The sequence below is a fragment of the Salvelinus sp. IW2-2015 genome, unplaced genomic scaffold (assembly GCF_002910315.2).
Source record: "Salvelinus sp. IW2-2015 unplaced genomic scaffold, ASM291031v2 Un_scaffold1068, whole genome shotgun sequence".
In the NCBI taxonomy this organism is placed as follows: Eukaryota; Metazoa; Chordata; class Actinopteri; order Salmoniformes; family Salmonidae; genus Salvelinus; species Salvelinus sp. IW2-2015.
In genome coordinates this window covers 261558-288773 of record NW_019942714.1, presented here as the reverse complement: position 1 = coordinate 288773, position 27216 = coordinate 261558, and the positions used below count along the sequence as shown (strand labels likewise).

Below are 27216 nucleotides of genomic sequence, written 5' to 3'. Positions count from 1 at the left end.
TTCATGATTATGCTTGCTTTTTTTTTCACTTAATAGTGTTTTTTTGTAACTTCCCCTTATCCAATTCCTCTCCTTCTCTCCTGTCCCCTCTTCCTAACTACAGATCCCTCTACATATCCCTCCACAAGCCAACATGGGCCGAAAGTTTTCTGCCCCCGGCCACCTCTGCCCTACTACCCACCCCTCCACCAACCCCTCCATCCCCCTCTGCCCGCGTCAGGGCTCTCTGGGCACCCCTGCCCAGGTTTTCGGCTACGGCCCATCCACCTACAGCACCCCCCAGTGGGCAGGACCTACAGGTCCCTGTCAGGTGGGCCTCCTGGCCTCCACCCAGCCGCAGGCCCAGTACCAGCCCCAAGCCCCCTCCTCGGCCTCAGCCCCGCTTCAGCAGGCCTTCCACGTGGGAGCCACTCAGAAACCTGTCAGCAACCCTGGAGGCCCCAACCTGAGGCCCACGTAGCCTGGACCTGGGTTAGTCAGGCTAGGCTGAGAGGGACTGAGGGCAGGGAGGAGGAGAGCCATAGGACAACTACTAGCACTCTCTGATGTTTTGTTCTGTTTCGCTTATTGGTGAGGTGAACAAAAAAGAAGAGAACGAAGGAGAGGAGACTGTGGTCCTGTCAGGCGAAAAAAGAGGTCTGTCTGTCGGTTGGAGGGAGAGTGCAATACATACCCATAGCACACCAATCACACCTTCACCCCTACCAGGGCCCAGTCTTTTCTGCCAATGGCTGTGGAAGCGGGTTGTGATTGACATTTAGGTTTGTCCAATGAAAGCCATTAAGCCAAGAGCACAAACAGCAACGGCCAGAGACGTCTGTTGAAAGCACCATTGTGACGTCATCATTCCCTTGAAGGAGAGGATAGGGAGGGGGAGGGGGAACTCTTAATCACTTCTTGACTGTAACTGGCCTTAAGCTTAACTAGGACAGAATTTAGAAGATAGAGAGAAACCCTGCCAACACACACGCACCTCCTAGCCTTACTGTTATTGGCTGAGATTCGGGGGTGTTGAATGGTATGGGAAGCTATCTTGGTGAGAAACAGATGAATTGTGGGTATCAAGTTTGTATAAAGAAAGTCGAGAGAGATACAGTATGTAGAGAAGGAAAGAAGAGTGAATGGAAGTCGGTAAGGTTTTACTGGATAGTGGTTACCCATATCATCGCCATACAGTAAGATGCAATAATAGCATTGTGGGGAAAGGAGTGAGTCCCTGGCCCCGTGTAACAGTGGCCTTCAACCCCTAAACGCATGTACACATTTTCTTTGTATAACAAATATTTCTTGTCCTAGGTTATGATTCTATGGTTATATTTGACTCTATCTGTCCCTCTGAGATGGTGTGATGTTATGCCTGACTGAGGGTGTTACRTTCTTATTTGAGACCATAACCTGTTAGCGTGAGCTAAGTAACAGACCTGTCTGTAGATAGTTTATCATTATCTACTTCCTGTCATGTCCATGCTTTGGATTTAGCCTGACTGTATCCATGAGTGATTTTGGTTTACGCTTTAGAGACTGGTTAGGCTTATCAACTGTTTGAGTTGTAGGCTTCAGCTACTGTGTCGGTTGTCTCACCTCATCAGAGTGACTACAGTACACCAGGTGGTAAGTAAGGCTATGGCCCTCGGTACATTCCTGAGACATGGGGTTATCTATAGATACTACTGGTATATTATCTAGCAGTGAACGGGGCATGATGTTCACACAGACCTTAGAAATGTCAACTTTTCACAAATCTATCCAACCTTATTTCCCGTTGTCGTCATATTTCAAAATCATGACAAATTGTCTGGGGTTCCCTTTCTGTGGTTTATTTTGTGTGTATATTTAAATACAAATACAATATGTTCTCTATGGACCTGTATTCAGCCATCATATTTTGATGTTTCACTAACTATTAAATGTTGTTAAACAACATGTAGTTAAAGGAATATAACGTGCAATTGCAGGGTTATTATTGGTATTGTACTCCGTAACAGCAGAGTAGTCCTGTGCTTCTTCAGCTCTTATCATACACCACCCTGTCATTTTTGTTTTGTTTTACTGTGTATATGTCTATACATGCAAGGTACATGTGTTACATTTAAATAATGCTTTCATATAATGCTCATCGCCATAGAGTAAGTATTATGTCTTGCGATTTACCCACCCCCACACAGTACACACACGGACAGCCCTGTAAACTTTCAGAACTCTTTAGTGCTTCGCATCCTCACTACTGAGAACTTCCACCATAATCACCTAGCCCTACTGTTCTTTCTGATGGACTAGAGTCCAGTGACTGAAAGACCAGTTAACTGSCGACCTGTGAGATCCATCAAACGTCCATAGACATGGGTAAATGTTTCATGTGAAAGTTAAACATACCTAATGAAGTCTGTCAGAAGAGGCAGGTGAGTCTTATATCAACACAGGACTGACTCATGTAAAGCAGAGCAGTGTTGCATGAAAACAGGTTATTTTCTGTAGTCACCAAAACCGGCATTTGTGTATCTTATGTTGGTTGTTGAAAAAGGGTATGACTTGTCTAAGTGAATGTAATCAGTACAGTATTGCATAGCAGCACTTGTTTTCAACAGATAAGAAAACTAAACTGTGTTTTTTCTCTCCATTGGCACCATTCTCTTGCTTCTTTGCCACCTTACGTGATGAGTGCCATTCCCCTCGATACAGTGACCTCACCCACTCCTGGATTGAACTACTACTTTAACTTCTCTAGAGAATAATAAGTTACTGCAATGCAGAATATGCAATGTTTAATAGGCACCAAGGGGAAATGTTTTCATGCCGACGAGGGTTGTTATTTAGTGTTTTTGATATTGGGAAAACTGAGATCCTGCTTTTCTTTGCTGTATGCAAGTCCACACAAAGTGCCGATCATGAATTGCTCAGGTGTCAATGTATCTCAATATAATATTGGCATGTGTCTTTCCTGAATTCTGCATGCTAACTGGTTTTAGACCTTTGGCTTACCTACAACAACCCACTGTACAGCACAAGCTACTAATCACCCAATTATCCTCAAGTGGTGAAAAGATTCTACAGGCACAATTGTCTCCTTAGGCTACTGACATTTATAACGTTATTTCATGTTGTACTCTTGGATTTTTGTCCATCTTTTCTCTTGCTCTTCCAGGGACCAGCCTACTCTATGGTTGTTTTTTCACGTTGTACAAAGTGTTAAAAAATTAATAAAAATTCAACTGAAATCATATTGTTTCATCTTTTACATGCACCAAGTAGACCTATTTCTGCCAATGAGGTTGGTGTGGCCCGGATCCTGGACCTGTAACATGATGACATTCAGAACAAAGGTTACACTTGCATGTAAAAGAATAGTCCCGTTTTTTGAAAGGCAAACAAATCCCTGATTTTATTTACAAAAACCATAAACATTTCTTTACATTTAGCAGCAACAGGAGATGCCAATATACTCAATTAAAATAAAATACAAAATCAAAATGAAGACTTGTTGGTAAAATGGCTTTTAGGTAACAGCCTTTTCTCAAGTGTCCAGCTTGCGTTTCTTCATGTACTGTCCTTGTCTACATGGACTGAATGCCTCACCTGTGACAAGAAAAGGCAATTAATAATCTAGAAAATGCTGTACCAATAACAAGAATGTTTCTCAAACTGGTTAAATTGAAGGTACTTTACTTTGCTAGAATACCTGATTCAGCTAATCAAGGTGTTGATAATTAGATATGTTAGTTCAGGTCTGAAACAAAACGCAGCACGCCCAGTAGTCCCCCAGGACCAGGGTTAATGATGTCCACTGTTTTAAAGCAGCTCATTCATTACCCAGTCTCACCTGCCCTGTCAGATGTCCTAGGGTTGTGATACTGGGGTTGGTGCCCCCCCTGTCCTTGGCCGTGTGGTGGGGGCTCGTGGGGCCTGACGGGGGGTCGTAGGGATGGTGAAGCCCCTCTCTGAGGTGTCTTACTGCGGGTCAGCATTTGGTGACTACCCCCTGGCGTGCTGGGTCGTAACGAGGATGATGTTATAGAAGGTCCACCTGCTGGGGCCTCCAACTCCTGGATGCCGTCAAGAGTGAAGTTCCACAGCTCTGGGTTATCTTGGGGGGACGATGACAAGTGTTAGAGAATATACAGTATATTGTCACACTATGGGGATTTTATAGCCCCTAGTACAACAGTAACAACTAGAAGCAGCCACAGTATTCAGGTACACATGTAACAGAGACGGCAGCATAGGGAGGTAGATTTCCGCAACAATATGCGTAGTTCCCATTCTTTCTACTTGAGCTCCCTGGTGGTGGTTTACGGTACTGGCAAGATACTCATCCCTMCTGCAGGGTTCTTTGTGTCCACTAGGTGTGCTGTAAGCCATGGTGGTCTTTGTCCCTGGTCAGGGGTGCTAAACCTACCTGGAAGGAGAGGTATCCCATTCCCAAAGAGCATGGCAACACTAGTACAAGACGAACACCAGTCACATAGAACATGGTTAACTGACGCTAACACAAACGCCATACTGCATTAATACAGAACTTGGACATTTCTTGCTAACAGATTGTATGGTCCTCCACAGTGCTCGACTTGGACTGAAATAGGTGCCGGAAATCATTTTGGGTACCGGGACTGTTTATATTTTAGGTGCAGGAGCTTCACAATAGAAAATGTAAGGTGCCGGTACTCCGGTGAGCTCCTGCCCAAGTCAAGCACCAGTCCTCCAAAATATAGTATTTTCTTGCTTGCTTATTGTCTTACCATGAGCTCCACTGGGTGCCTGTGCAATAGCTGTGTCTGGGCCCTCTGTCTTGAGCTGGAGCAGAGGTTGTCCCTGTCCCTGTAGGAGCTTTTTCACCTCCATCTCCTGGCGGAACTTCTGCTGCAGCTGCTGCTGCTTGAGCTTCCTCAGCTGCTTGGGGTCTGTGTGGGCGTCAGAGAGACAGAGGTCCTCCACATCTGATAAAGACCTGAAGGAAGGAGGACGAGAGGGATAGAGAGGAGATAAGAGAGAGAACAGAGGTGAGAGTAAGAGTTTGGGTACAGAGAGGAAATATAGAGACAGACACACCTGTAATAAAACCAATACACAAGAAAGGTTTGACAGTTAGTCATCTGGCTGTTGCTTACCTGACAAGATTACAGCACTTATTCTCACTGTCTGATGGAGCTGAGGGAGCTACAGGTCCAGAGACAGCAGTAGGGGTGTGTGAGAGAAAGGTCCTGGCTCCCCCTCTGTCCCCGTGCTCCCCTGGGGGAGCCTGGTGGTGGTTGTGGGCCCTGGGCTGCTCCAGTGGTGCCCTCCCTGACCCAGGCCCAGCACCCTCCCACCGGGCCAAGCTAGACAGCCGGGCCTTCTCCACTGACGGCTCACTGTCAGAACGCTTGGTCTGGGCCGGGTCCAGAGGGGGAGCAGGCTGGGAGAGACACAGACAGTGAACACTGGAAAGGATGGATGGATGTAAATGACAGTTGACAGGAACAGTATCTAACCTGTTTAGGGATCTTGTTGATGGATATGAGGTACTCTTTATTCATGATACAGTTCCCAAGGGCGTTTCCAAAACATCTGGAAGGATGGGGGATCAAATATCAGAACTACAACAAACTTAGACACCAACACACACACACAGTAAAAAGTAGTTCATGGTACATGAAGTGTAGTGTCTCCCCCTGTACTTGAGTGCTCTCTTCAGTCCATCAGTGACCGCCTCTTTCCTGGCCTTCTCCAGTGACAGGGCCTTGGACTTTTGTCCCTCGCTCACCCCGTAGCCAACGTCCTCATGGAACGACCCGTCCTATGGGGAGAGAGACACACCAAACACACTTAGTAATACAGTAAGTGTGTGAAATACATTATAGTAAAAAGCGTGAGTTGACACACCCAAAATGGTTTGTAGTGGTGCTAACAGAGAGTAAACTGTATTAAAAAACAAAGTTGTACACTATATATGCTACTATAGACACTGAGTGTACAACACATTAAGGACACCTGCTCTTTCCATGACAGACTGACCAGGTGAATCCAGGTGAAAGCTATGATCAATGTCACTTGTTAAYTCCACTTCAATCAGTGTAGATGAAGAGACAGGTTAAAGGATTTTTAAGCCTTGAGGCATGGATTATGTGTGTGTGTGTGCGCACCATTCAGAGGGTGAACGGGCAAGAAAAAAGATTTAAGTGCCTTTGAACGGGGTATGGTAGTAGGTGCCAAGCGCACCGATTTGTCAAGAAATGCAACGGTGAGGGGTTTTCCCACACTCAACAGTTTCCCGTGTGTATCAAGAATGGTCCACCACCCAAAGGACAACCAGCCAACTTGACACAACTGTGGGAAGCATTGGAGTCAACATGGGCCAGCATCCCTGTGGAACGCTTTCGACACCTTGTAGAGCCCATGCCCCAACAAACTGAGGRAGTTTTGATGGCAAAAGGGGGGGGGTTGAAACTCAATATTAGAAGGTGCCAATGATTTATACACTCAGTGTATGTACTACTATATATGTACTATAGATGCTCCCAACTATTTAATGGGTAAACATAATAACCAATGTTGGCACAGCATTGCCGAACAACACACAACTCATTGCACCCTCCCTTGAAACACACTTCCAAAACTGGGAAGAGCCAACAGTGGCACTGTAGATTTGAAATAACAATGGTTGACTTCTCTGCCCATCACCCACCTTCAGTTGGACTTTGACAAACGCACTGACTCCAACGTAGAACTTCCCATTGATGAGGTCAACAAAGTCTGTGAGGAGACAGACCGTCGCTGTGTTGTGACTGTGCATTACACTAACACATTCATATACAGTACCCAGTGGGTCATAAATAAATAATAAAGGTTACACTGAAGACAGAAGTAAGTGTCTAAATATACTGTTTAATAGCTAGCGATGCTCCAGCTCTCCTACCGACATTCTGCTGGGAGATGGAGTGAGACCAGCCGTTGTATCCAAACATCTCATTGGCCAGGCTGATCACACGGTGCCCCTCGATGTAACACACCTGCAACAAGGACAACACTGTTTTTTAGTTCCAAGCGGGCGTTTTAGTGAGTGAAGGCTGATGATGAAGTGTGTACTTATTGGTTAGTTTTCTCTTGGGTGGATTAGGATGTAATTCGAAGTTGTTTTCAACAACAAAAAAGTTTGTGTGACTTGGCCTTGCCTTCTGGCCCCCTCCAGCCATCCTGGAGCTGATGTATTCAGGTCCCAGCTTCTGTCGCAGTGCATTCTGGACTGCCTGGTACTCCTCTGCAGTATAGTTATACTGGAAAGATAAAGTCTTGGTTGAGGTTTGCTTGCCATTATAAAGCAAAAAGGTCAGTGTCCTACACTGTTTTTATTCATTTGGGTGGATAAAAAAAGTCTAAGGTATTTTCTATAGTCTAAAGAGGCTTTCTTATCCTGCATCTTAAAGATACACTATGCAGAAATCACTCCGCCATTTCATGGTTGCTAAAATTCTAATAGTTTGCCTAATTTCAGTTTGTGACAAAACAAGCATAGTGTAGACTATAGAGAATCACTGTACCATCTAAACCACTGTGAAATATATTTTCCATAACCAAAAATATAGTACTCTCAGAAGTACTTTTAAAGTAAYAGCCGCTAAAACTAAACTTAATGGGAAGCATAGCAATAGTTCACAACAGATCTACAAGTGTCTTAAGACTTGCTTTCAATGAGAATGGCAGATCTCTATTTCTATGTGAATTTGGTAGGGTCACCCAAAAAGTTACATATTGCAGCTTTAACTGATCTGAAAACAAAGGATGGATGACGCATTCCCTTGTCCAGTTCTTTCACATCAGTGTTTACATGAAAGGATAGAGGATTTGGAGCCACTTTAGACTCCTGAGATGCACCCCAAACCTACCTGCCCGAAGCGCGTGTTGYATGCTTGGCTGCTCTTGTCCTCCTCTGTATCATGGTGCATATTTTCACAGTCTCCAGTTTATCAATACTGTGGCAGGTGCTGCAAAAAGTGTATGACAGACAGTCAATCAAGTCCTGACCGGTTGCATGAAGGCCTGGTATGGGAATTGTTCCATCCACGACCGCAAGGTCCTCCAGCGGGTGGTGAAAACGGCCCAGTACATCACTGGGACCGTGCTCACACCCATCTAGGACATCTCCTCGAAATGGTGCCTGTAAAAGGCCCGCAGCATCAAAAAAGAACCCACGGCCACAAGCTGACGGTCTCTAAGCATTCAATTGTGCCTTCCTGTCAGCTGCGGAGGGGAGAACGGCTGATAATAAAACCTGGAACGGAATTACATCAAACCATTTGTTTCATACCATTCCACTAATAACAGTCAGCTCATTGTTTTTATTTAACTAGGCAAGACAGTTAAGAACAAATTCTTATTTACAAAGACAGGCTAACTTGTTCAGGGGCAGAACGACAGATCTTTACCCTGTCTGCTCAGGGATTCGATCTAGCAACCTTTCAGTTACTGGCCCAACGCTCTAACCACTAGGCTACCTGCCGCCCCTTAAAGATGCACTACCACGAGCCCGTCCTTCCCAATTKTGGTGCCACCAKAATTTGCCACACGACACTTCCTGTATTAACATTATATCTACTTGTGGTTAAATGTGTATTCTATTCTACTTAGCCATTTCCTTTGTTCGTATTGTTATATATTTGTTTCTTACTGTTACAGTGTCGAGAAAGACCCTGAAAGTAAYCGTTTCGTTGGACGGTGTATGCCATGTGTATCCAGTACATACGACTAATAAAACGTATCCAGCTGTATTACTGTCCAAATCGGCAACGTACCGTTAGAAAATGTAAATGCTGACATAACGAAGTGCGCAGAGTTTACAAACGAACTCATACTTTGACCTTAATAAGCAAGCATTTCGCTACACTCGCAATAACACCTGCTAACCATGTGTATGTGACCAATAAAATTTGATTTGAATAGTTACAATGTAGCTATCGCTTTGATACAAACTGCTCATTTCTGGAATGTGTCTAGCTAGCTAACTAGTTGGCTCGCTATAACTAACTGGCTAGCAGTTGTTTTGGCATATATTAGCCGATGAAAAATTTGCTAGCTATGAGGTGAAGCTGTATTATTCACAAASGTTGGAAAGTTAATACATGTTCCGTAAATTACCTTAGAGTTTAGAGCGTGTTAAGTTTATAGCTAGTGAATTCTAGCTAGCTACAAAATATTGTATTTCCCGCTTGCCCCTGAGTCGAAGTTTGAGTGACGCATCTTCTTCTTCTTTAAAGTTTTATGGCAGACTACAACCTATTSGTGTATTGCCGCCACCTACTGTATGGGGTGGTAAAACAACCACCTCACTCCTGCTCAGGCGCCTGTGAGGACAGAGCATTCATCTACAAGTCTCTTTGTAATGWCTCTGCTGTAAAATCTGAGTCCRAAAAAACGCTCAGCCGCACTCACAACGATGACTATTCTTTCTGATTTCCTCTCTGTTTGCGCTGTACAGTTGATAACCAATGCAATAAATGCTACAAAGTCCAAATTCATAACATGCAACATGTCAGGATCCCTCTGTTGACAAGGAACATCATCTGGTGTCTCTACTCCTACTACCATTACTTATTCAACGTCACTCCACTCTTCTCACCACCTCTGGACAGGAGACATGATGGACAGCCCTTATTCTTGCCAGCTCCGTCTCCTTCACCCTAACAGGGCACTTCAGAAATMCAGGTGCATGTTCACCACCACAATTGCAGCATACGATACCCCTCTCATCTACATACACTTGACACATGGCCAAATYATTTCCTTTTTTCACATTGCATGGGTTTGGTCATGACTGTTCTCACATGACTCATCTCATAAAATCCAAATAGACGTGAGAAGGGAGAGAATCTAATAAAAAAACAATAGAATGGATAGAGTGGGCTTCCTCACTCCATKSACCATGCGGGTCAGTCYTTGTGCACCAACCACTTGATCCAATTCTTCACATATATCCTTTGCCCTGCTTCGAAGATCCACACACGACACATTCCAATCCGATATCTTCTTGAGGCGCGGAGCATGGTCCTTCTGTTCCATAGATACACAAAATAACAAAATAAGCCCACTTCTCGTTACTCTCACCGACACCACCTTACCCAAAGCATCCATGATTTTCATAGACTTAAAATGGATCTCCCAGGAAACTCCATCGATCCAAAACTCTTACTCCAAACAYAAAAGAATCAGAACTAGGCTTGGYTTTACTAGCTTCCACTACAACTTTACTTCTCTTATTTCCTTTTGTATTCGCCACTGTAATCCAATTCTTCTCATCTCCACTWGACACYCCATCTGATTCAAACAGAACATCCGCTTCTGCCATCTTCCTTCCCCTACCTCCTTGAGTGACTTATCTCCTTGAAGAATGTGACCCTTCTCCTTCTTCTTTAAATTTGTATTGGTGGATCGCAACCAACTGAAAGGTGCATATACCATCACTGTACCGCCACCTACTGTACTGGAGTGTGGGCCTCTTAATCTACAATTTCTATTTTCTAGCCCTGTGTTTCCGCCTACTGTTCTGGGGTGTGAAATCATTCAACTTTGTTACACAAAAGGGAAGAGGAAAAGAACGGGGGAAACTAGCCCTACACCAACTAACCCTACACCTATTAAAACCTCACCATTATTACACAATTTGACCCTATCTGATCCTACACCAGGCCAGCAGCCTAGGAGGACGGGAAGCTATCGTTCAACACATCTTGTAACTCCTCTGCAGTAAKATTTTGTAGACCCAAGTACTTCTCTACAGCTGCCACCACAACATTTATTTTCAGTGATTTGCTTTCCATTTCATAGCCATGGTTATCATGGCTATGAATGCTTAGAATCCAACCTTACTGAAATGTTATTCCTATCACTCTCTATTGGCCTCAGCCTACTCACACACTTAGGATCCCTAGCAATAGAACCATCTTCCTCTACTACTCTCTTCGCTGCCTCAGCATACCACACCTTCTGTACTACTCGGATTCTGGCAACCTCGACCTGCCTTTCTCTCATCGGACACCATAGGTACACCTACAGTTAACACGCACAGCTTTTTCCACTGATACTACACATTCCTTTGTCTCAATAAAGGTTAAATAAAGTCCTGCACACTTATCACATCTAGGAATCTCCCTTCTACACTCTGCTGCAACATGACCATACGCTTGGCCCCTAAAACACTGTAATGAATTAGTGACTAAAGCTCTCACGGGACAACTGACACATCCTAACTTGACTTTGTTGGGTAAAGACTCTGCATAAAAACTCCGCAGGACAGGCAGTGTCTTCTGTGTTTCACTACACTCTCAACAGGATCTGCGTTGCACCAAACGGCYGGCGTCACAGACACCAGGAATCTACCATTTCAGTTTCAACTGTGCCACTCCAGTTATCACTCCCTTCAATGGCACCCTGTTCTGGAGAGCAAAGCATGTCCCAGGTCTTGTCCCGAGGCGTGTGGTAACGAGCACACACAAGACACACAAGTCCACTTTATCTGCTGTAATAGCAAACTGTTCAAATGGTTGTTGTATCTTCAATTTGTCTCCATGTTGCGTCGACAAACAAAATGTACTCTACAAACAGCCATTACCCATCCTGAATTTTACCCTAGTCAAATCCCTTCGCTTTGTTCATTGGTCGTACGCGAGTTAAGTGGGTTTGTCCAGTATTTTTAAGGATGTTAGGATTTGTGCATTCATGTCCTAAATGAATCATCATCATCATTAATTCATATGTCATTGTTTTCAGTCACATAGATAGCTGTATATGTGAAAAATAAATAACCTTGACCTTTGTCAACGTAAAAATATTTATAATCGCAGTTTCTCGACCAACCTTGTGCCAACCCTGACTGACTGCACTAAAGTGGCCCCCGCCACTCGTGCCATGATGATGTGACAGATGGCACAGAGGAGAGCCCTCTCTGCTGTGCTTAAACTGGGTGAGATTGGGGTCAATGCTGGATATAGAGCAGCATGTGTCTAACCCCATTAGTCAGGACTTTATGGGGAGATAGTGGTCATATTCAAAATGTGAATTACACATTACATCTAGGCTACAGAAGCCCACAGGAATGTAGCCTGATACCCAAGAAAATCTCGCCATGAGAGCTGTGTGTGTGTGTGTGTGTGTGTGTGTGTGTGTGTGTGTGTGTGTGTGTGTGTGTGTGTGGTGTGTGTGTGGTGTGTGTGTGTGTGTGTGTGTGTGTGTGTGTGTGTGTGTGTGTGTGTGTGTGTGTGCGTGTGTGGATCTGACTGTTCATTTCGTTCTACTCTATTATAATCCACTTGTAAACAGTCATTGTTATGGAGACAGACCAACAAAGGTCCAGACCTGAACATCCTAAGCACCAAGGATGGGTCTACAGAAAAAAAAAAAGATTTTACTCAAATTTATGAAGTACCCTCACTGAGCGTTTATGTGAGTGAAGATGAAAGTAATGCTGTAAAGTACTTAAGTAAAAATACTTTAAAGTACTACTTAAGTAGTTTTTTMGGGAATCTATACTTTATATATATTTATATTTTGGACAACTTTTTCCTAAAGAAAATGATGTACTTTTTACTCCATACATTTTCCCTGACACCCAGAAGTTCTAGTTACATTTTGAATGCTTAGCAGGACAGGAAAATAGTCCAATTCACACACTTATCTTGAGAGCATACCTGGTCATCCCTACTGCCTCTGATCTTGCGGACTCACTAAACACAAATGCATAGTTTGTAAATGATGTCTGAGTGTTGGAGTGTGCCCCTGGCTATCCGTAAATTACAAATTTAAAAAATAAATGTGTCCCGTCTGATTTGCTTAATAAGGAACTTAAAATTATTTATACTTTTATTTTTGAAACTTAAGCATATTTTAGCAAMTACATTTACTTTTGATACTTAAGTATAATTAAAATCAAATACTTTTATGCTTTTACTCAAGTAGTGTTTTACTGAGTGACTTTCACTTTTACTTCTGTCATTTTCTATTAAGGTATCATGACTTTTACTCAAGTATGACAATTGGGTCCTTTTTCCACCACTGGTAAATAGTTACAGCCTGTAACTGTGTAACTAGGGAAAATTAGGTTACTAGTCTAATTCAAAACTATTCAGCTCTCCGAAAAGGGAATGTGTAGGCTATTACATTACAAATTATGTACAATAAATTGTAGAAGAATGCTGTAAAATATAATATAAACATCTATAGGCCTAATTGAAATTGCGCATTCTGATCTTTCTTTTCCTTTTTACAACTTCCTTGCTTGAATGAGAATGTTTATCTCGTCCACCCTACAACACCAGACACAAAAACGCGCGTACACGCTCACATGCCACTTTCAAGACAACTCATAACTCGGGAAAGTCGGAAATGTCCAACTTGAAAACTCGTTACCATTTGAAAAATGTCTGAATTGACCAATAGAAATTCTCTACGCAAAAAAACGTATAGTTAAACTCGGAGATTCCGTGTTTCCGAGTTGTCTTGAAAGCACCAACAGACGCAAAACACGCAAGGCGTCTGGTCCAGTGGATCGGATCTCGTCAAAACAACACGGGGGCGAGCATGCATGCTCATGGAATGACTCCCGCAGCATAGGTCGCTGGCGCACCCCACAACTGCACCCCAATGGCTGTTTGGTCAGTGCAGACTGGGAATCAACAATGAGATAGACTATGGTGTTTATTGCTGATAGGCTATACATCAATGCTAGTGAACATCCATATATGATATCCATATCATTATATTATATTATAAGCAACACGATCAGGAGAGAGAACGGTGAGTACGTAGCGTGCTATGGATGTGTGTGTACAGTGAACTTTGAATGATAGCCTACCGGGTAGGCTATTTATGGTCTAATTTTTAAGGTATGGGCGTCTGTTGATTGGGAAATCTAAGATAGTCTACTGTCGCATTGTTTACATGGGCTAGTTTGTTTGCATATCCTGTAGCACATGTTAAAGTTGTCTACTCCACGTACGCACTGTAATGTAGGCTACGTTCCTCCCTGTGACATGGCCATCGTGTTCTATGATGGGGATATATTTGGAATACATTTCCTTTGTGTAGGTTGTACACATCAAATATCGTATAAAGCAAGGATATTATTATGTAGTCTAGGGGTTCTCATAAATTAACGAGGTAAATGCCCTCGTTTGCAAATTAAAGCGATCGATCTCAAGATTGTTATGGAAGAAAAGGGACCTCAGCCGCTCCGCAAGAACAAATGCAGAATATCCAAATGAATACCCAGACTGGCGTGGCATGCGGGGCAGACAGTCCGAAGGGAGTGTGTGTGTGTGTGTGTGTGTGTGTGTGTGTGTGTGTGTGTGTGTGTGTGTGTGGAGTCTGCGTCTGCTCCAACGACCAGTTTACGCAGAGACAACAACACACGCCTGCCATACAAAGAGAATACACACCTGCCATGTTCATAGTCTGACACACATTGCCCCAACCCCTGGACAGCCCCAGACGTGCTTGGATCCTCCTATTATTATTTATTAGATTAATCTGCATATTGTAATCTCCAGTCACAATTATTAGGCTACAGTATGACATTAAGTAAATGGTACCACTGGAAGTAGGATTTGTTAGTTGAGTGAATGACATTTTGTTTTAAATTGGGTTGTAGGCTCCTATTCAATCATTACTAAATTACTATGTCTTTTTTAGGAACTGTCGTTACAAATTGCAACAGCCCTATGTACCAATATCCTTTGTGCAGACACAACAGTGAAGCCTGGTTATTGTGTAACATTAGACCTGTGTAATATTGGAAGAAATGTATCTCTAATTTCCTTTAGTCTCAGATACGCCCACTGCATGACGTTTTTAGGATCAAAACAACTCTTTATTGATACTCTTTGTTAAAATAACAGAGCGCCTAGACTGTAGTTTTCCCCAATAACCAGCTGATGGCGCCATTGTATTATTTGTAACATCATTGGACGACACCTTGACATCCTATCAATGGAAGACACATCACATGCAAAATATTCTAAACTAAAACTAACCCTTGTATTTCTATTGTGTGTGCGTGCGTGTGTGTGTGCGTGCGTGTAGACTGAATGAGTTTGAGTTAGCAGTGAGTTAGCATTAACTTTTGATTTCAAAATACCACTGTTGTTACACTTCTCAAATGACAGGCTGCTACAGCAACAGTATCCAGTGATAGAGAGAACATCCAATACCAGGCTGTTCAGAGTTCACTGTGGATTTGACTGCTCTCTCTCTCTTTCCATGTGTTCAATGTTTCCTGGTTGGCTAGCTGCTGTGACATAATAATAATCTATAAAATATAGAGCTCACAGACACAATCAAGTTCCTATTCTGCATGATGAAGAGAAATGCCTGTTCTGTATAATACGGTTCTTTCTGAGCATTTGTCACTTTGAAACCTGAACCCAACCTGAATAATAAGACCCTGGTGAGTCAAGGCTTTCTTGCAGTTACTTGTGTTGATGAATTTTATGTTGTTTTCTCAATGTTTCTTTTGGCAGATGCTGGATGGACTCCGTCGGAGGCACGGCTCTCGCCCTTCCCCCCGACCCCTGTCACTCAACTTCACCACCTTCTCAGCCCCGCCCCCAAGCCCTGATATTGACAGCAATCATCATCCAATCAGGAGGTGAGGATCAACTCAAAGGATTAACATTAAAAATTTGCCTTCTGGTTAGCCCTCTTATGAGGTTGGTCATAAAGCTATAGCCAGTCTGAAATCAACCCCTAGCCCCATTCCTTATGTAGTGGATGGCAGATGGCGCTACAGAGAGTTGCCCTACAATCGGATTGGTATAACTACCATGGAACTAACTGGAAACTTGAAAGAAATTGATGGGTGTCATAGGGCAGAATTACATTGTGGTGGCATGTTATGGGTATGCTTGTCATCGGCAGGGACTGGGGGGGTTGTTAGGATCAAAATCAATATGAAAGGAGCAAAACCCAGGTTAGAGGAAAAGCCACCTCAGTCTTCTGAAAACCTAACCTTGGGATAGTTTTATTTTTCAGCAAGACAATCACACAAATGTTAATGCAAAAGACACAACAGAAGGGTTTTCCAAGACGTGTTGAGTGTTCCTGAGTGGTTTAGTCTCAGTCCTGACTTAAATTTGCTTGAAAATCTGAGACAAAGTTTGAATATTATTGTCCATCAATGATTCCCAGCCAAATTTAATGAGGTTGAGCAATTTTTATAAAAACTATGGATATACACTACCGGTCAAACGTTTTAGAACACATACTCATTCAAGGGTTTTTCTTTTCTTTTTACTATTTTCTACATTGTAGAATAATAGTGAAGACATCAAAACTATGAAATAACACATATGCAATCATATAGTAACCAAAAAAGTGTTAAACAAATCAAAATATATGTTATGTTTGAAATAGCRACCCTTTGCCTTGATGACAGCTTTSCAAACTCTTGGCATTCTCTCATCCAGCTTCATGAGGTAGTCACCTGGAATGCATTTCAATTAACAGGTGTGCCTTCTTAAACGTTACATTTGTGTAATTTCTTTCCTTCTTAATGTGTTAGAGCCAAACAGTTGTGTTGTGACAAGGTATGGGGTATACAGAAGATAGCCCTATTTGGTAAAATACCAAGTCAACATTATGGTAAGAATAGCTCAAATAAGCAAAGAGAAACGACAGTCCATCATTACTTTAAGACATGAAGGTCAGTCAATACGGAACATTTCAACAGTTTTGAAAGTTTCTTCAAGTGCAGTCTCAAAAACCCTCAAGCGCTATGATGAAACTGGTTCTCATGAGGACCACCACAGGAATGGATTACCCAGAGTTACCTCTGCTGCAGAGGATACGTTCATTAGAGTTACCAGCCTCAGAAGTTGCAGGAATCAATGCTTCACAGAGTTCAAGTAACAGACACATCTCAACATCAACTGTTCAGAGGAGACAGTGTGAATCAGGCCTTCATGGTCGAATTGCTGCAAAGAAACCACTACTAAAGGACACCAATAAGAAGAAGAGACTTGCTTGGGCCAAGAAACARGAGCAATGGACATTAGACCGGTGGACATGTTTCCTTTGGTCTGGAGTCCAAATTGGAGATTTTTGGTTCCAACCGCTGTGTCTTTGTGAGACGTGGTGTGGGTGAACGGATGTTCTCCGCATGTGTATTTCCCACCGTAAAGCATGGAGGAGGAGGTGTTATGGTGTGGGGGTACTTTGCTGGTGACACTGTCTGTAATTTATTTAGAATTCAAGACATACTTAACCAGCATGGCTACCACAGCATTTTGCAGCGATACGCCATTTGGTTTTCAACATGATAATGACCCAACCCACCTCCAGGATGTGTAAGGGCTATTTTACCAAGAAGGAGAGTGATGGAGTGCTGCATCAGATGACCTGGCCGCCACAATCCCCTGACCTCAACCAAATTGAGATGGTTTGGGATGAGTTGGACCGCAGAGAGAAGGAAAAGCAGCCAACAAGTGCTCAGCATATGTGGGAACTCCTTCAAGACAAAAAAGAAAAGCATTAAATGTGAAGCTGGTTGAAAGAATACCAAGAGTGTGCAAAGCTGTCATCAAGGCAAAGGGTGACTACTTTAAAGAATCTCAAATATAAAATATATTTTGATTTGGTTTAACACTTTTTTGGTTACTACATGATTCCATATGTGTTATTTCATAGTTTTGATGTCTTCACTATTATTCTACAATSTAGAAAATAGTAAAAAATAAAGAAAAACCCTTGAATTAGMAGGTGTTCTAAACCTTTTGACCGGTTGTGTATATTGCCCTAAGAGTTCTGCAAAGTTGGTCAAATCTTACTCACATGATTCCCAGCTATAATGGCTGCCATAGGTGCTTCCAGCAAGTATTAACTCAGCGCAGTGGAGACTTATCCAATTATGATATTTCAGTTTTATTTTTTCTGAATTTGGAAAATGTTCAAGAACTTTCTTTTACTTTGACAATGTGGAGTAGGTTATGTAGATCTATAGGATAAATGTCGCATTTAATCCCTTTTAGATGTAACTTTAAAGCAGCAAAATGTGAAAAAAGTTCAAGGGGGTGTAGACTTTCTTTAGACACTGTCATCAAATCAAATTTGATTGGTCACATGTGCCGAATACAACAGGTGTAGACTTTACAGTGAAATGTTTACTTATGAGCCCATTCCCAACAGTGCAGAGTTAAAAAGTAAGACAACTATTTGCTAAAAATAAAAGGAAATAACGAGACTGTACACAAGGGGTACTAGTAGCGAGTAGGTGTGCAGGAGTACGAGGTTGTTGATGTAATTGAGGTAATACATCATGTACCTGTGGGTAGGGGTAAAAGTGACTAGGCAATCAGGATATATAATAAACAGAGTAGTAGCAGCGTATGTGAAAGTGTGTTTGTGTATGTAGGGTGTCAATATGCATGTGTGTGTGTGTGTGAGCGTATGTAGTATGTGTGTGTGTGTTGGAGTGTCAGTGTAGTATGTGTGTATATGAGATAGAGAGCGAAAGAGAGAGAGCCTCAACCAAAAAACAAAGCAAATTGGAATGCTATATGGCCCTAAACAGAGAGTACACAGTGGCAGAATACCTGACCACTGTGAAAGACCCAAAATGAAGAAAATCCGTGACTGTGTACAGAGTAGGTGAGCATTGCCTTGCTATTGAGTGAGGTCGCCATAGGCAGACCTGGCTCTCAAGAGAAGACAGGATATGTGCCCACTGTCCACAAAATTAGGTGGAAACTGAGCTGCACATCCTAACCTCCTGCCAAATGTATGACTACATTAAATATGCATATTTCCCACAGATTACACAGACCCATAAAGAATTTGAAAACAAATCAAACATTGATAAACTCCCATATCTGTTAGGTTAAATACCGCAATGTGCAATCACAGCAGCAAGATTTGTGGCCCGTTGCCATGAGAAAAGGGCAACCAGTGGAGCACAAACAACATTATGAATACCACCAATATTTATCTGTTTGTTTATCCTCCCCCATTATTTGTGCTACAACTATTTGCACATTGCTAAAACACTGTAAATAGCTGATAATATAGCATTTGAAATGTCTTTATCTTTTTTAAACATTTTTGATTGCAATATTTACTATTACATTTGTTTCTTCTCACTTTTATTTATTTCACATGCTTTGGCAATGTAAACATATGTTTTGCATGCCAATAAAGCCCCTTTGAATTGAGAGAGAGAGAGAGAGAGAAAGAGAGAGAGAGAGAGAGAGAGAGAGAGAGAGAGAGAGAGAGAGAGAGAGAGAGAAAAGTCACACCATGGCCCACCCCTTGCAAAGGACAGCTCTGATAGCCCCTCCTTCCTCCTCCTCCCCTCTCTCTCTCTCTCGCTCTCTCTTATCCTCTTTCTCTCTTCTCCTCACTCTCTCATTCAGTCTTCTGCTCTGGTCTCTGCCTCGACCAGATTCCAGATGTCTCTCTTTCCCTCTTTCACATTGCACTCTTTCTTCCTTCTCTTCTCTTCTCATGCCCTCTCTCTACTCCCCTATTTTCATTCTCTTCTAGTATTTCAGACTCTAGTCTTTGGTTTAGTTCAATACTTAGTGTGCTGTCTCTCTCTCTCCCTCCCTCTCTGCCTTTATGAGGACTCTACACAGGCTGAAGTTGATGAGCTCCCCCAGTCTCAGTGAACTGGGAAAGAGTGAGAAGGGATCACCGGAGGAGAGAGGAGAGAAACAGAAGAGGGCCGGGGCCAACGCTACCTGGAACAGGTATGCTGCAGCCTGACCATGCATGTAGTCTGTGCCTGTTACAGATGTAGGAACTTCATTTGATCACCCTCTTGCAGGATAACTTTACTCCAATGCAGGAAATGTAAAACATGTATTGTATTTCAAGTTTATAATTTCCACTTAGACATTTCAGATTTCCCTTATGAAAAATGCATCAACCCCTACAATAATGTTTGATAATTATAATCCATATAATAACTCCTGCTATAGCAAACTCGCTCAAATTAAGATTCTACATTTGTATGAACATGAACTATCATCTAATGGGTAAATGTAATCTAAACAGTACGTGTGTGTTGTGGCTGTGTGTGTGGTGTGTGTGTGTGTGTGTGTGTGTTGGTTGTGTTGTTTGGTGTGTGTGTGTGTGTGTTGTGTGTGTGTGTGGTGTGTGCTGCGGCGTGCGTGCGTGCGTGTTCACTAGCATCCACAATGCTGTCATTGCCGTCTTCCAGAAGAAAGGTCTGTCTGACAATGAACCTATGTCTCACGAAGGTGTCAGGTGAGTTCTAAACACTAACAAACACACACAACGGTTTGCTAACATGGCATGTCTGCCTGTGTTGTGTGTGTGTGTGTGTGTGTGTGTGTGTGTGTGTGTGTGTGTGTGTGAAGCCATGTGGCCTTGCCAGATGTCTCATTATCTTTCCAGGCCTGACATTAGAGCCATCAGTTCTGTCATATCAGCCTCCATTATAGCCTAGTAAACAACTGAAATCACACGCATCACACACTTGGAGAGCCGAGTCAATCATAGGGTCTATTCCTAACACTGTTTCAACATATACTTATACCACTGGAAACAAACATGAACAGTATGTTTAAAAGAGAGAGCTGGGTTGCACTTACCCAGATACCATGCAGTTATATGAGGTTTACTGTACATTCCTTGGTGTGAATACATGTACCTACACAGTAATATACACGTACTTAACCAATAATATGCTATCATCAAATTTTACATAGTTGGTTTTGAATCTTTTGCCTGTTTTGTGTTATCAGTGTATTATACTAGTCAAATGTACCCTATAGCTCTAGTGGGTGAACTCTTGTCTTTGTTTACTCAGATACCTATTGAAAACAGAGCTGGGGTCGTTTTTCACAGAATACCTCCAGGTAAGTGATGGTTCTGCTAAATGGTGAAATAATATCATAGATAGATTGTTTCTGATTGAGCCATAATATCTTTTTTTTTTTACAAAAGTTGTTTCATTGAACCTCTCTGTCCCTCAGAACCAGTTGCTGACAAAGGGCATGGTCATTCTACGGGACAAAATAAGATTCTACGAAGGTATTTGTGGTGTCTCACTGTTAATTGAATATTAGTAGATGTGTTTACAGAGTGACACAGTAGAGAGCAGCCAGTGCTCCAAAGAAGAATAGTTGAACTGAAGCTTACATTACCTTTGTCAGGGTCTGTGGTGTTCTGTGTTTAACACGCCAAAGTAATCTGAGGCCATAGGTCCCAAGCAGCTGTGCATTGTGATATTATTCTCTTACTAACAGCAGATGGTTTGTTCCTCCTGTTGGTATGCAGGTCAGAAGTCACTGGACTCTCTGGCAGAGACATGGGACTTCTTCTTCTGTGATGTTCTCAACATGCTGCAGGCCATCTTTCACCCAGTACAGGTACCAATCCTCTGACTCTTCTCCTTCATCTCGCTTTCACTGTCACTCTGTCCTGACGCTCCTCTAACCTGCTCACCCTCAATCTCTCTCTCTCTCTCTCTATCTGTATTTCTCTCAGCAGACAATAAATAAGAATATTTTCTCAGGTATTTAAAGCTAAGTTTTCATAACGTTACATCCCCCTCTCCTGACCCTTCGCTCCATTCTTCTGTCTATCTCTACCCTTCTCCTCTCCTGCCTGCAGGGTAAGGAGCCCAATGTGAGACAGCTGGCTCTGCTCCACTTCAGGAACACCATAGTTCTGAGTGTGAAGCTGGAGGACGCTCTGTCTCGGCCCCGCGCCCGCATTCCCCCCTCCGTCACACAGATGCTGCTTATACTGCAGGTAGGTACAGTACGCCTCTCTCTCTTTATCGCTCACTTATTTGATCTCCTTTTCTCTCTCTCTTTCYCTCTCTTTTTCTGTCTTTATATGTTTCCCCTTTATATCTTTGAGTCGTTTTGTCTCTTTTTATCTCTCTCTCTCACACACACACACACTCGCTCTGACCTTTCTCCTCTCTCTCCCTTTAGGGTGTCCATGAGTCGCGGGGTGTGAGTGAGGACTACCTGCGTCTGGAGTCTCTGGTCCAGAGGGTGGTCTCTCCTTACCTGGGCACCCACGGCCTCTACTCTGGAGATGGCAGTGTGGCACACTGCTCCTGTGTGCTGGGTAAGAAGCATACACTGCGCTGTTCACTCTTCTCCCACTATGTTTTCTCTCTCCTTTGCTTTCTTTTCTCTTTCTCTTACACACTATGTGCCTCCCTCACAGAGAAGCGTTTGCAGTGGTGCTGGCCTAAGCAGCCTGCGGACCAGCCGTCTAAGAACCCTGTGGTCCGTTCTAAGAGTTACAACATCCCTCTCCTCCTGACGCCCGTGGCAGAGTATGACCCTGATGCCAGCTCGGTGGGCAGCGGGGGCATCCGACGCCACTCTGCCTGTGAGATCATCTCCTGCCTGGAGGAACAGGGGCTGGCCTACGCTGACATGGCCTCCAGGTCCGACGCATCCACCTCCAGCGCCTCTGCTAACAGGCTCTGTGTGGTTCCACAGTTCAGAGGTAGGTCATCTGTCCTCCTCACTAGGTTTACGTTATGCATACACTACAAACTGCAAACTTCCAGAGGCGCAGGGTGTAAAAGTTCCCAGAGTATTAAAAATAAGAAAATACTCTTGCCAGACTGATTGATTCTAACCCACAATCTTCCTTCTGTCAGGAACCATGGAGTCTCCTCTCCCCTCCCCCTCCATCCTCCCCCTCCACTCCCCAGGACCCCTCCATGGGACGGAGGCAACAATGACCCTTACGGACATGGACAAGGCTGCCCCCTCCTCTCCAATCAGCGGATCCTCCAGCCCGGAGACCGTCATTGGACAGGTGCTGGAGTCCCTGGACTTAGATTCAGACGGGATATTCATAGAATTCCCAGCCCCGCTGCTCAGAGTCAATGAGATATGGTCGGGGGAGTAGGCAGAGCACTGAGTAGAGGGAATCATGGGTAGCTTGCCCTCCCCAAATATCTTATCTTAGACATTAGGGGGAAAATGCTAAACTGACCTTAGATCAGTGGCTAGGCTAGAAGCAACCTAGACCTAAAAAGACATGGTTAAGTGCACTCCATACTTCTCCCCACAAGAGGCCTCTTTTTAGTCAGCATTTACTTAGAGAAAAAACAAACTTTTCTAAGCATTTGATTAGATCTGAATATATCTGCTTTTTTGGGATGCTTATGTTTTGTGTGTTTTGAAACTTGACTCACACTACTATGATGCCATACCTTGTAGGCCCTTGGATGTGGGCCCTTGGATTGTGTCTGGGTTTTCATCTACAAAACTTGGAGAACTGCAGTTACTATAAAATTCAAAGATAAAAGTAGCTTTTGGAGTAAATACACGATGTGAATGTAATTTGGTCACATCTTGCTTCTCATTCTAASAACCTGCCTAGTCCAATCTGTGTTAACCTGGCTTGTCCCATCTGTATGTTTCCCTTCCTCTGTGTGTTTTTTTACTGTCATGCCAAACATGACATGTATGGTGTGGCAATGATAGAGAAGTTGGCTAAAGTACTTCTGGGACCAGTCTGTCATCCTTTTTTCAAAGGTCATAAAGCATTCATGTTATGTATTACCCATAGAAACTAAATATTGAACTGTAATTGTTGTTTACTGTTTACTTATGATGAGAAAAATAGGGTTTAACGATAATTAATGTTGTCTCATTTACTGTGTTGTGTGGCACTTCAACTGTAAATAAATCGTTTTTTTAGGACAGCTAGGTATTGTGAAGTAAGCTTTTTAACTTAACTTGTGATTTCAATAAGGGCTTTTTAACAGAAGCTATTTTTATGATGTTTTACCTCAACCGTTTTTTAATACTTAGCTTTTTTTGACAATCTGTAATGAGAAATTTTTATCCAAGGTTGTAATTATCATTCATTTGTGATATCAGATTTGAATAAAAATTCTAATGGCTAAGTACAGATTTCTATTGCCTTAAAATATATATATTTAGTCCATTTACTTAAATTATACCATTGCCTGAACTAAACAAATATGCACACCTTTTGTGTACTTTACGGTAATGCTCGGTTTCACGTATTTATTTTCCTTCAATCAGAGGGCTGTTTTGTATGATTGACAGAGAATGGCCAATCCTAGTGGATAATAGCGTGATAAAAAAATGTTTTTAATAACGACAACCGGAAGATAAACATTCGAAAAATCCCCTAGACACTTTTCGTTTTTATCGTAACGGAAAGTGCAATAAAATACAAGATTGTCTATGATATGGATTTTTAAAGATACTTAGGTGACAAATCCTCCGATCCAGGTAAGGAGAATGTTGGCTGGCCATATGTGAGTTCGGCTAGATTTAGCTAGCTAGCTAGCTAACTGTAGCTGCTAAGCTAATGCTATTTTCGCTAACCAATATTGTTGCCATTCATTTATTTGACTAAATATAAATCGCAATAATCTGATCATGATCCCCCATTAGAAGTGTGTCAACTAGTTAACGTTAGTGTGCTTGCAGACTCAGACTGCACGTTGCAGAGACTAGTTAGCTACAGTAGTTAATGTTAGCTACCTACAGCATACTCCTATACGTTTAGCATGCCCTCACCCCACAAAAAAATAAACATTGCCAGGAGGACAACATTGCTATACCTTCCTATCACAACCTGTACAATCTGGTATGTTAGCTAGTATTGTCTCACATTTTAGGTGTGTATGTCACTCATGTATGTCTCCTATCTTCAGGTTCGTCTCGCTCTTGACTTGCCAGTGCCACATTGTTAACGTTCCCCCTCCAGGGCACCACCCCATCCCTTAAATGAGAATGTCTCTGGCCCAAAGAGTCCTCCTGACCTGGGTCTTCTCCCTCATCTTCCTCATCATGCTGGTCCTCAAACTGGATTCCAAGATCCCCTGGAACTGGTTCCTCATCTTCCTCCCCGTATGGATTTTTGACACCATCCTCATCCTCATGCTCGTGGTGAAGATGGCGGGTCGGTGCAAGCCCGGCTATGACCCGCGTGGAGGCCAGCAGAACCTGCGACGGAGGGTGTGGTACCTAGTGGCCATGCTGCTGAAGCTGGGCTTCTGTCTGACGCTGTGTGCCCGGCTGGAGAGGCTGATGGAAATCTGGCTCAGTGTGGTGTGTGTTCCCCTCTGGGCCCTGCTGGTCGGGGCCATGGTGGAGCTGGGCTACAGTGTCTTTCACTACCGCAGAGAGTGAGAGGATGGAGAGGGAGAAAGATGGAGATAGATTTTATTTACTCCGTCTAGGATATAAAGACTGCAAGTTAGTCTGTAGGGGAGATGAATGGGAGATTATTGTTATCCACTGTAGGAGAAACTGAACTGAAGAATATGGAGATGAGAAATTGTTCATTTTCACTACAGCAAAGACTGAAAGAATGGGAGGGTAAATGGAGATGGGAATTGATTTAGTTTACTCCACTAGTACAGGATGTAAAGACCACTACAAGAGAGACTACTACAAGAGAGACTACTACAAGAGAGAGTAGTGATATGGCAATATGTTTTATGGGTTTATGCTGCTTACAAATGTAATCTTTATTTCGCCCTAGTGATACAGCAAGAAATGTTGCAGCCATGTTGGTCTTTGCCATGATGGACTCTGGATGAGAATTCAGGGTATTCATAAGCAGACTGGACCTCCTGACAGACTGACTGATCTGTGCATGTGCCTTTGTTACTCTCAGATAACTGGAACCGTTAGGTCCAAGGGGTTTATATGTGAACATTAATTATGTGTCTTTTTGAAGTGGTAGGGATCTGTTTTTCTGTGGATAGCACYGAGAAACAGACACAAAAATAAATATTTACAATTCCTCAACTTTGCTGGGTTGGATTGGTGTAAGCAGTATGACTGATTATACAGCAGTATATCCCATCTTTCATTTATTTAATCACATGCAGATTAGTGACTACTTCAAAGGGAGAAATGAAGTGTACATTCTATAAGTCTTGGAACAAGGCTCTGAGTCTGATATAAAGAGAATTACATAACTGGTAACCTGACCCACTCCAAAGAGAACAGAGGCAGCGATTACCTGCCCTCTGGAGTGTTCTGTAAGAGGTCAGCTTATTCATGGACAGGACTCGTACTGTTACTGCTACTGGCAGCCAGGGCATCGGGGTTAGAAAGAGCTATAATAACTCCATGTTGTCTTCTGTGATGTTTTGTTGTTTGCTAAGGCAGAGTTTCTCAATCTAGTCCTGTGGCTCACCCAGGAGGCTGCATGTATTTGTTTTCTGCTCTAGTCAAGCACTAACACACCTGATTCTACTAAGCAAGTAATCATCAACCATGTTAGCGAAATAAGGCTAATGCTTGGACCTGGGTTAGAACCAACATGTGCATATTTTTGGAGTCTCACAGGAATGGATTGAGAAACACTGTACAAAGGGCCTGTCGCTGGCTGGCTGGGGTGTGCCAGGACTGAAGGTCTGACAACCTTTAGAACCTTCCCTTATTTTTTATCCGTTAAGCTACAGCCACACTCAGATGCGTGAACATGGATGAAATCATATGATTTTCACTCAGTGGCCAGTTTATTAGGTACACCACCCTGTTCACGAAAATTGATTGCTCCTACAGACAGTGAATCACGTGGCCGTGGCTTGTTATATAAAGCAGGCATCCCGTTACTGTTCGATTGAACGTTAGAACGAGTGACCTAAGTGACTTTGAGCGTGGTATGATCATCGGTGCCAGGTGTGCCAGATCCAGTATCTCAGAAACACCCGCCCTCCTGGGCTTTTCACGCACGACAGTGTCTAGGGTTTACCGAGAATGTTGCGACAAACAAAAAAACATCCAGTCCTTTGGGCGAAAACAGCTCATTGATGAGAGGTCAAAGGAGAATGCCAAGAATTGTGCAAGCTAACAGGCGGGCTACAAACAGACATAACAGCACAGTACAACAGTGGTGTGCAGAACGGCATCTCGGAATGCACAACTCATCGATCCTTGTCACGGATTGGTTATTGCAGATGACCACACTGGGTTCCACTCATATCAGCTAAAAACAAGAAGAAGCGGCGCCAGTGGGTACGCGATCACCAACACTGGACAATTGAGTGGGAAAAAATTGSCTGGTCCAAATCTGAACAGTGTTTCTAACCAAACACAATAGATCATCTCTGGGATGAGGTGGAACGGGCTGTTCACAACATGAATGTACCGCCTCCAATCTGCAGCAACTCCAMGATTCCATCGCATCAACATGGACCAACATCCCTGTGGAATGTTTCCGACACCTTGTAGAATCCATGCTCCGAAGAATTCAGGCTGTTCTGGA

At 43.0% G+C, this 27216-nt stretch overlaps 4 protein-coding genes across 5 annotated transcripts in view; 3 read left to right on the top strand and 1 right to left on the bottom strand.

Moving 5' to 3' along the window:
• LOC112069652 (serine/threonine-protein kinase WNK1-like) overlaps positions 1–3218 on the top strand; it is a 62982-nt gene extending 59764 nt beyond the window's left edge. Inside the window, 1 exon segment of the mRNA XM_070438642.1 lies at positions 104–3218. Coding sequence (XP_070294743.1) covers positions 104–460 — 357 coding nt within the window. The 3' untranslated portion in view covers positions 461–3218.
• rad52 (RAD52 homolog, DNA repair protein) lies at positions 3077–9225 on the bottom strand. 2 transcript variants are annotated; one of them, XM_024137004.2, is made up of 11 exons: positions 9106–9225; positions 7857–7955; positions 7146–7247; positions 6890–6983; positions 6659–6726; positions 5652–5770; positions 5466–5541; positions 5103–5389; positions 4734–4942; positions 3808–4081; positions 3077–3573 (listed from the first exon to the last, which is right to left on the bottom strand). In XM_024137004.2, exons 2-11 carry the CDS (start codon positions 7914–7916, stop codon positions 3570–3572), a joined length of 1293 nt encoding a protein of 430 aa, XP_023992772.1. In that variant the 5' UTR covers positions 7917–7955; positions 9106–9225; the 3' UTR covers positions 3077–3569. The 2 variants fall into 2 exon arrangements, with proteins under 2 accessions (XP_023992772.1, XP_023992771.1); XM_024137003.2 differs by having other exon boundaries at positions 3818–4081; positions 9106–9224.
• Positions 9226–13522: 4297 nt separating this feature from the next.
• LOC112069649 (proline-rich protein 5-like) lies at positions 13523–23866 on the top strand. Its single transcript, XM_024137002.1, has 11 exons — positions 13523–13755; positions 15477–15604; positions 19572–19697; positions 20140–20217; positions 20783–20831; positions 20949–21006; positions 21253–21344; positions 21589–21729; positions 21918–22056; positions 22159–22446; positions 22604–23866. The coding sequence occupies exons 2-11, from the start codon at positions 15477–15479 to the stop codon at positions 22855–22857; spliced, it is 1353 nt and encodes a 450-aa protein (XP_023992770.1). The 5' UTR covers positions 13523–13755; the 3' UTR covers positions 22858–23866.
• Positions 23867–24028: 162 nt separating this feature from the next.
• On the top strand, positions 24029–25748 carry tmem60 (transmembrane protein 60). The gene is made up of 2 exons (XM_024137005.2): positions 24029–24218; positions 24647–25748. Exon 2 carries the CDS (start codon positions 24720–24722, stop codon positions 25122–25124), a length of 405 nt encoding a protein of 134 aa, XP_023992773.1. The 5' UTR covers positions 24029–24218; positions 24647–24719; the 3' UTR covers positions 25125–25748.
• Positions 25749–27216: the final 1468 nt, after the last annotated feature.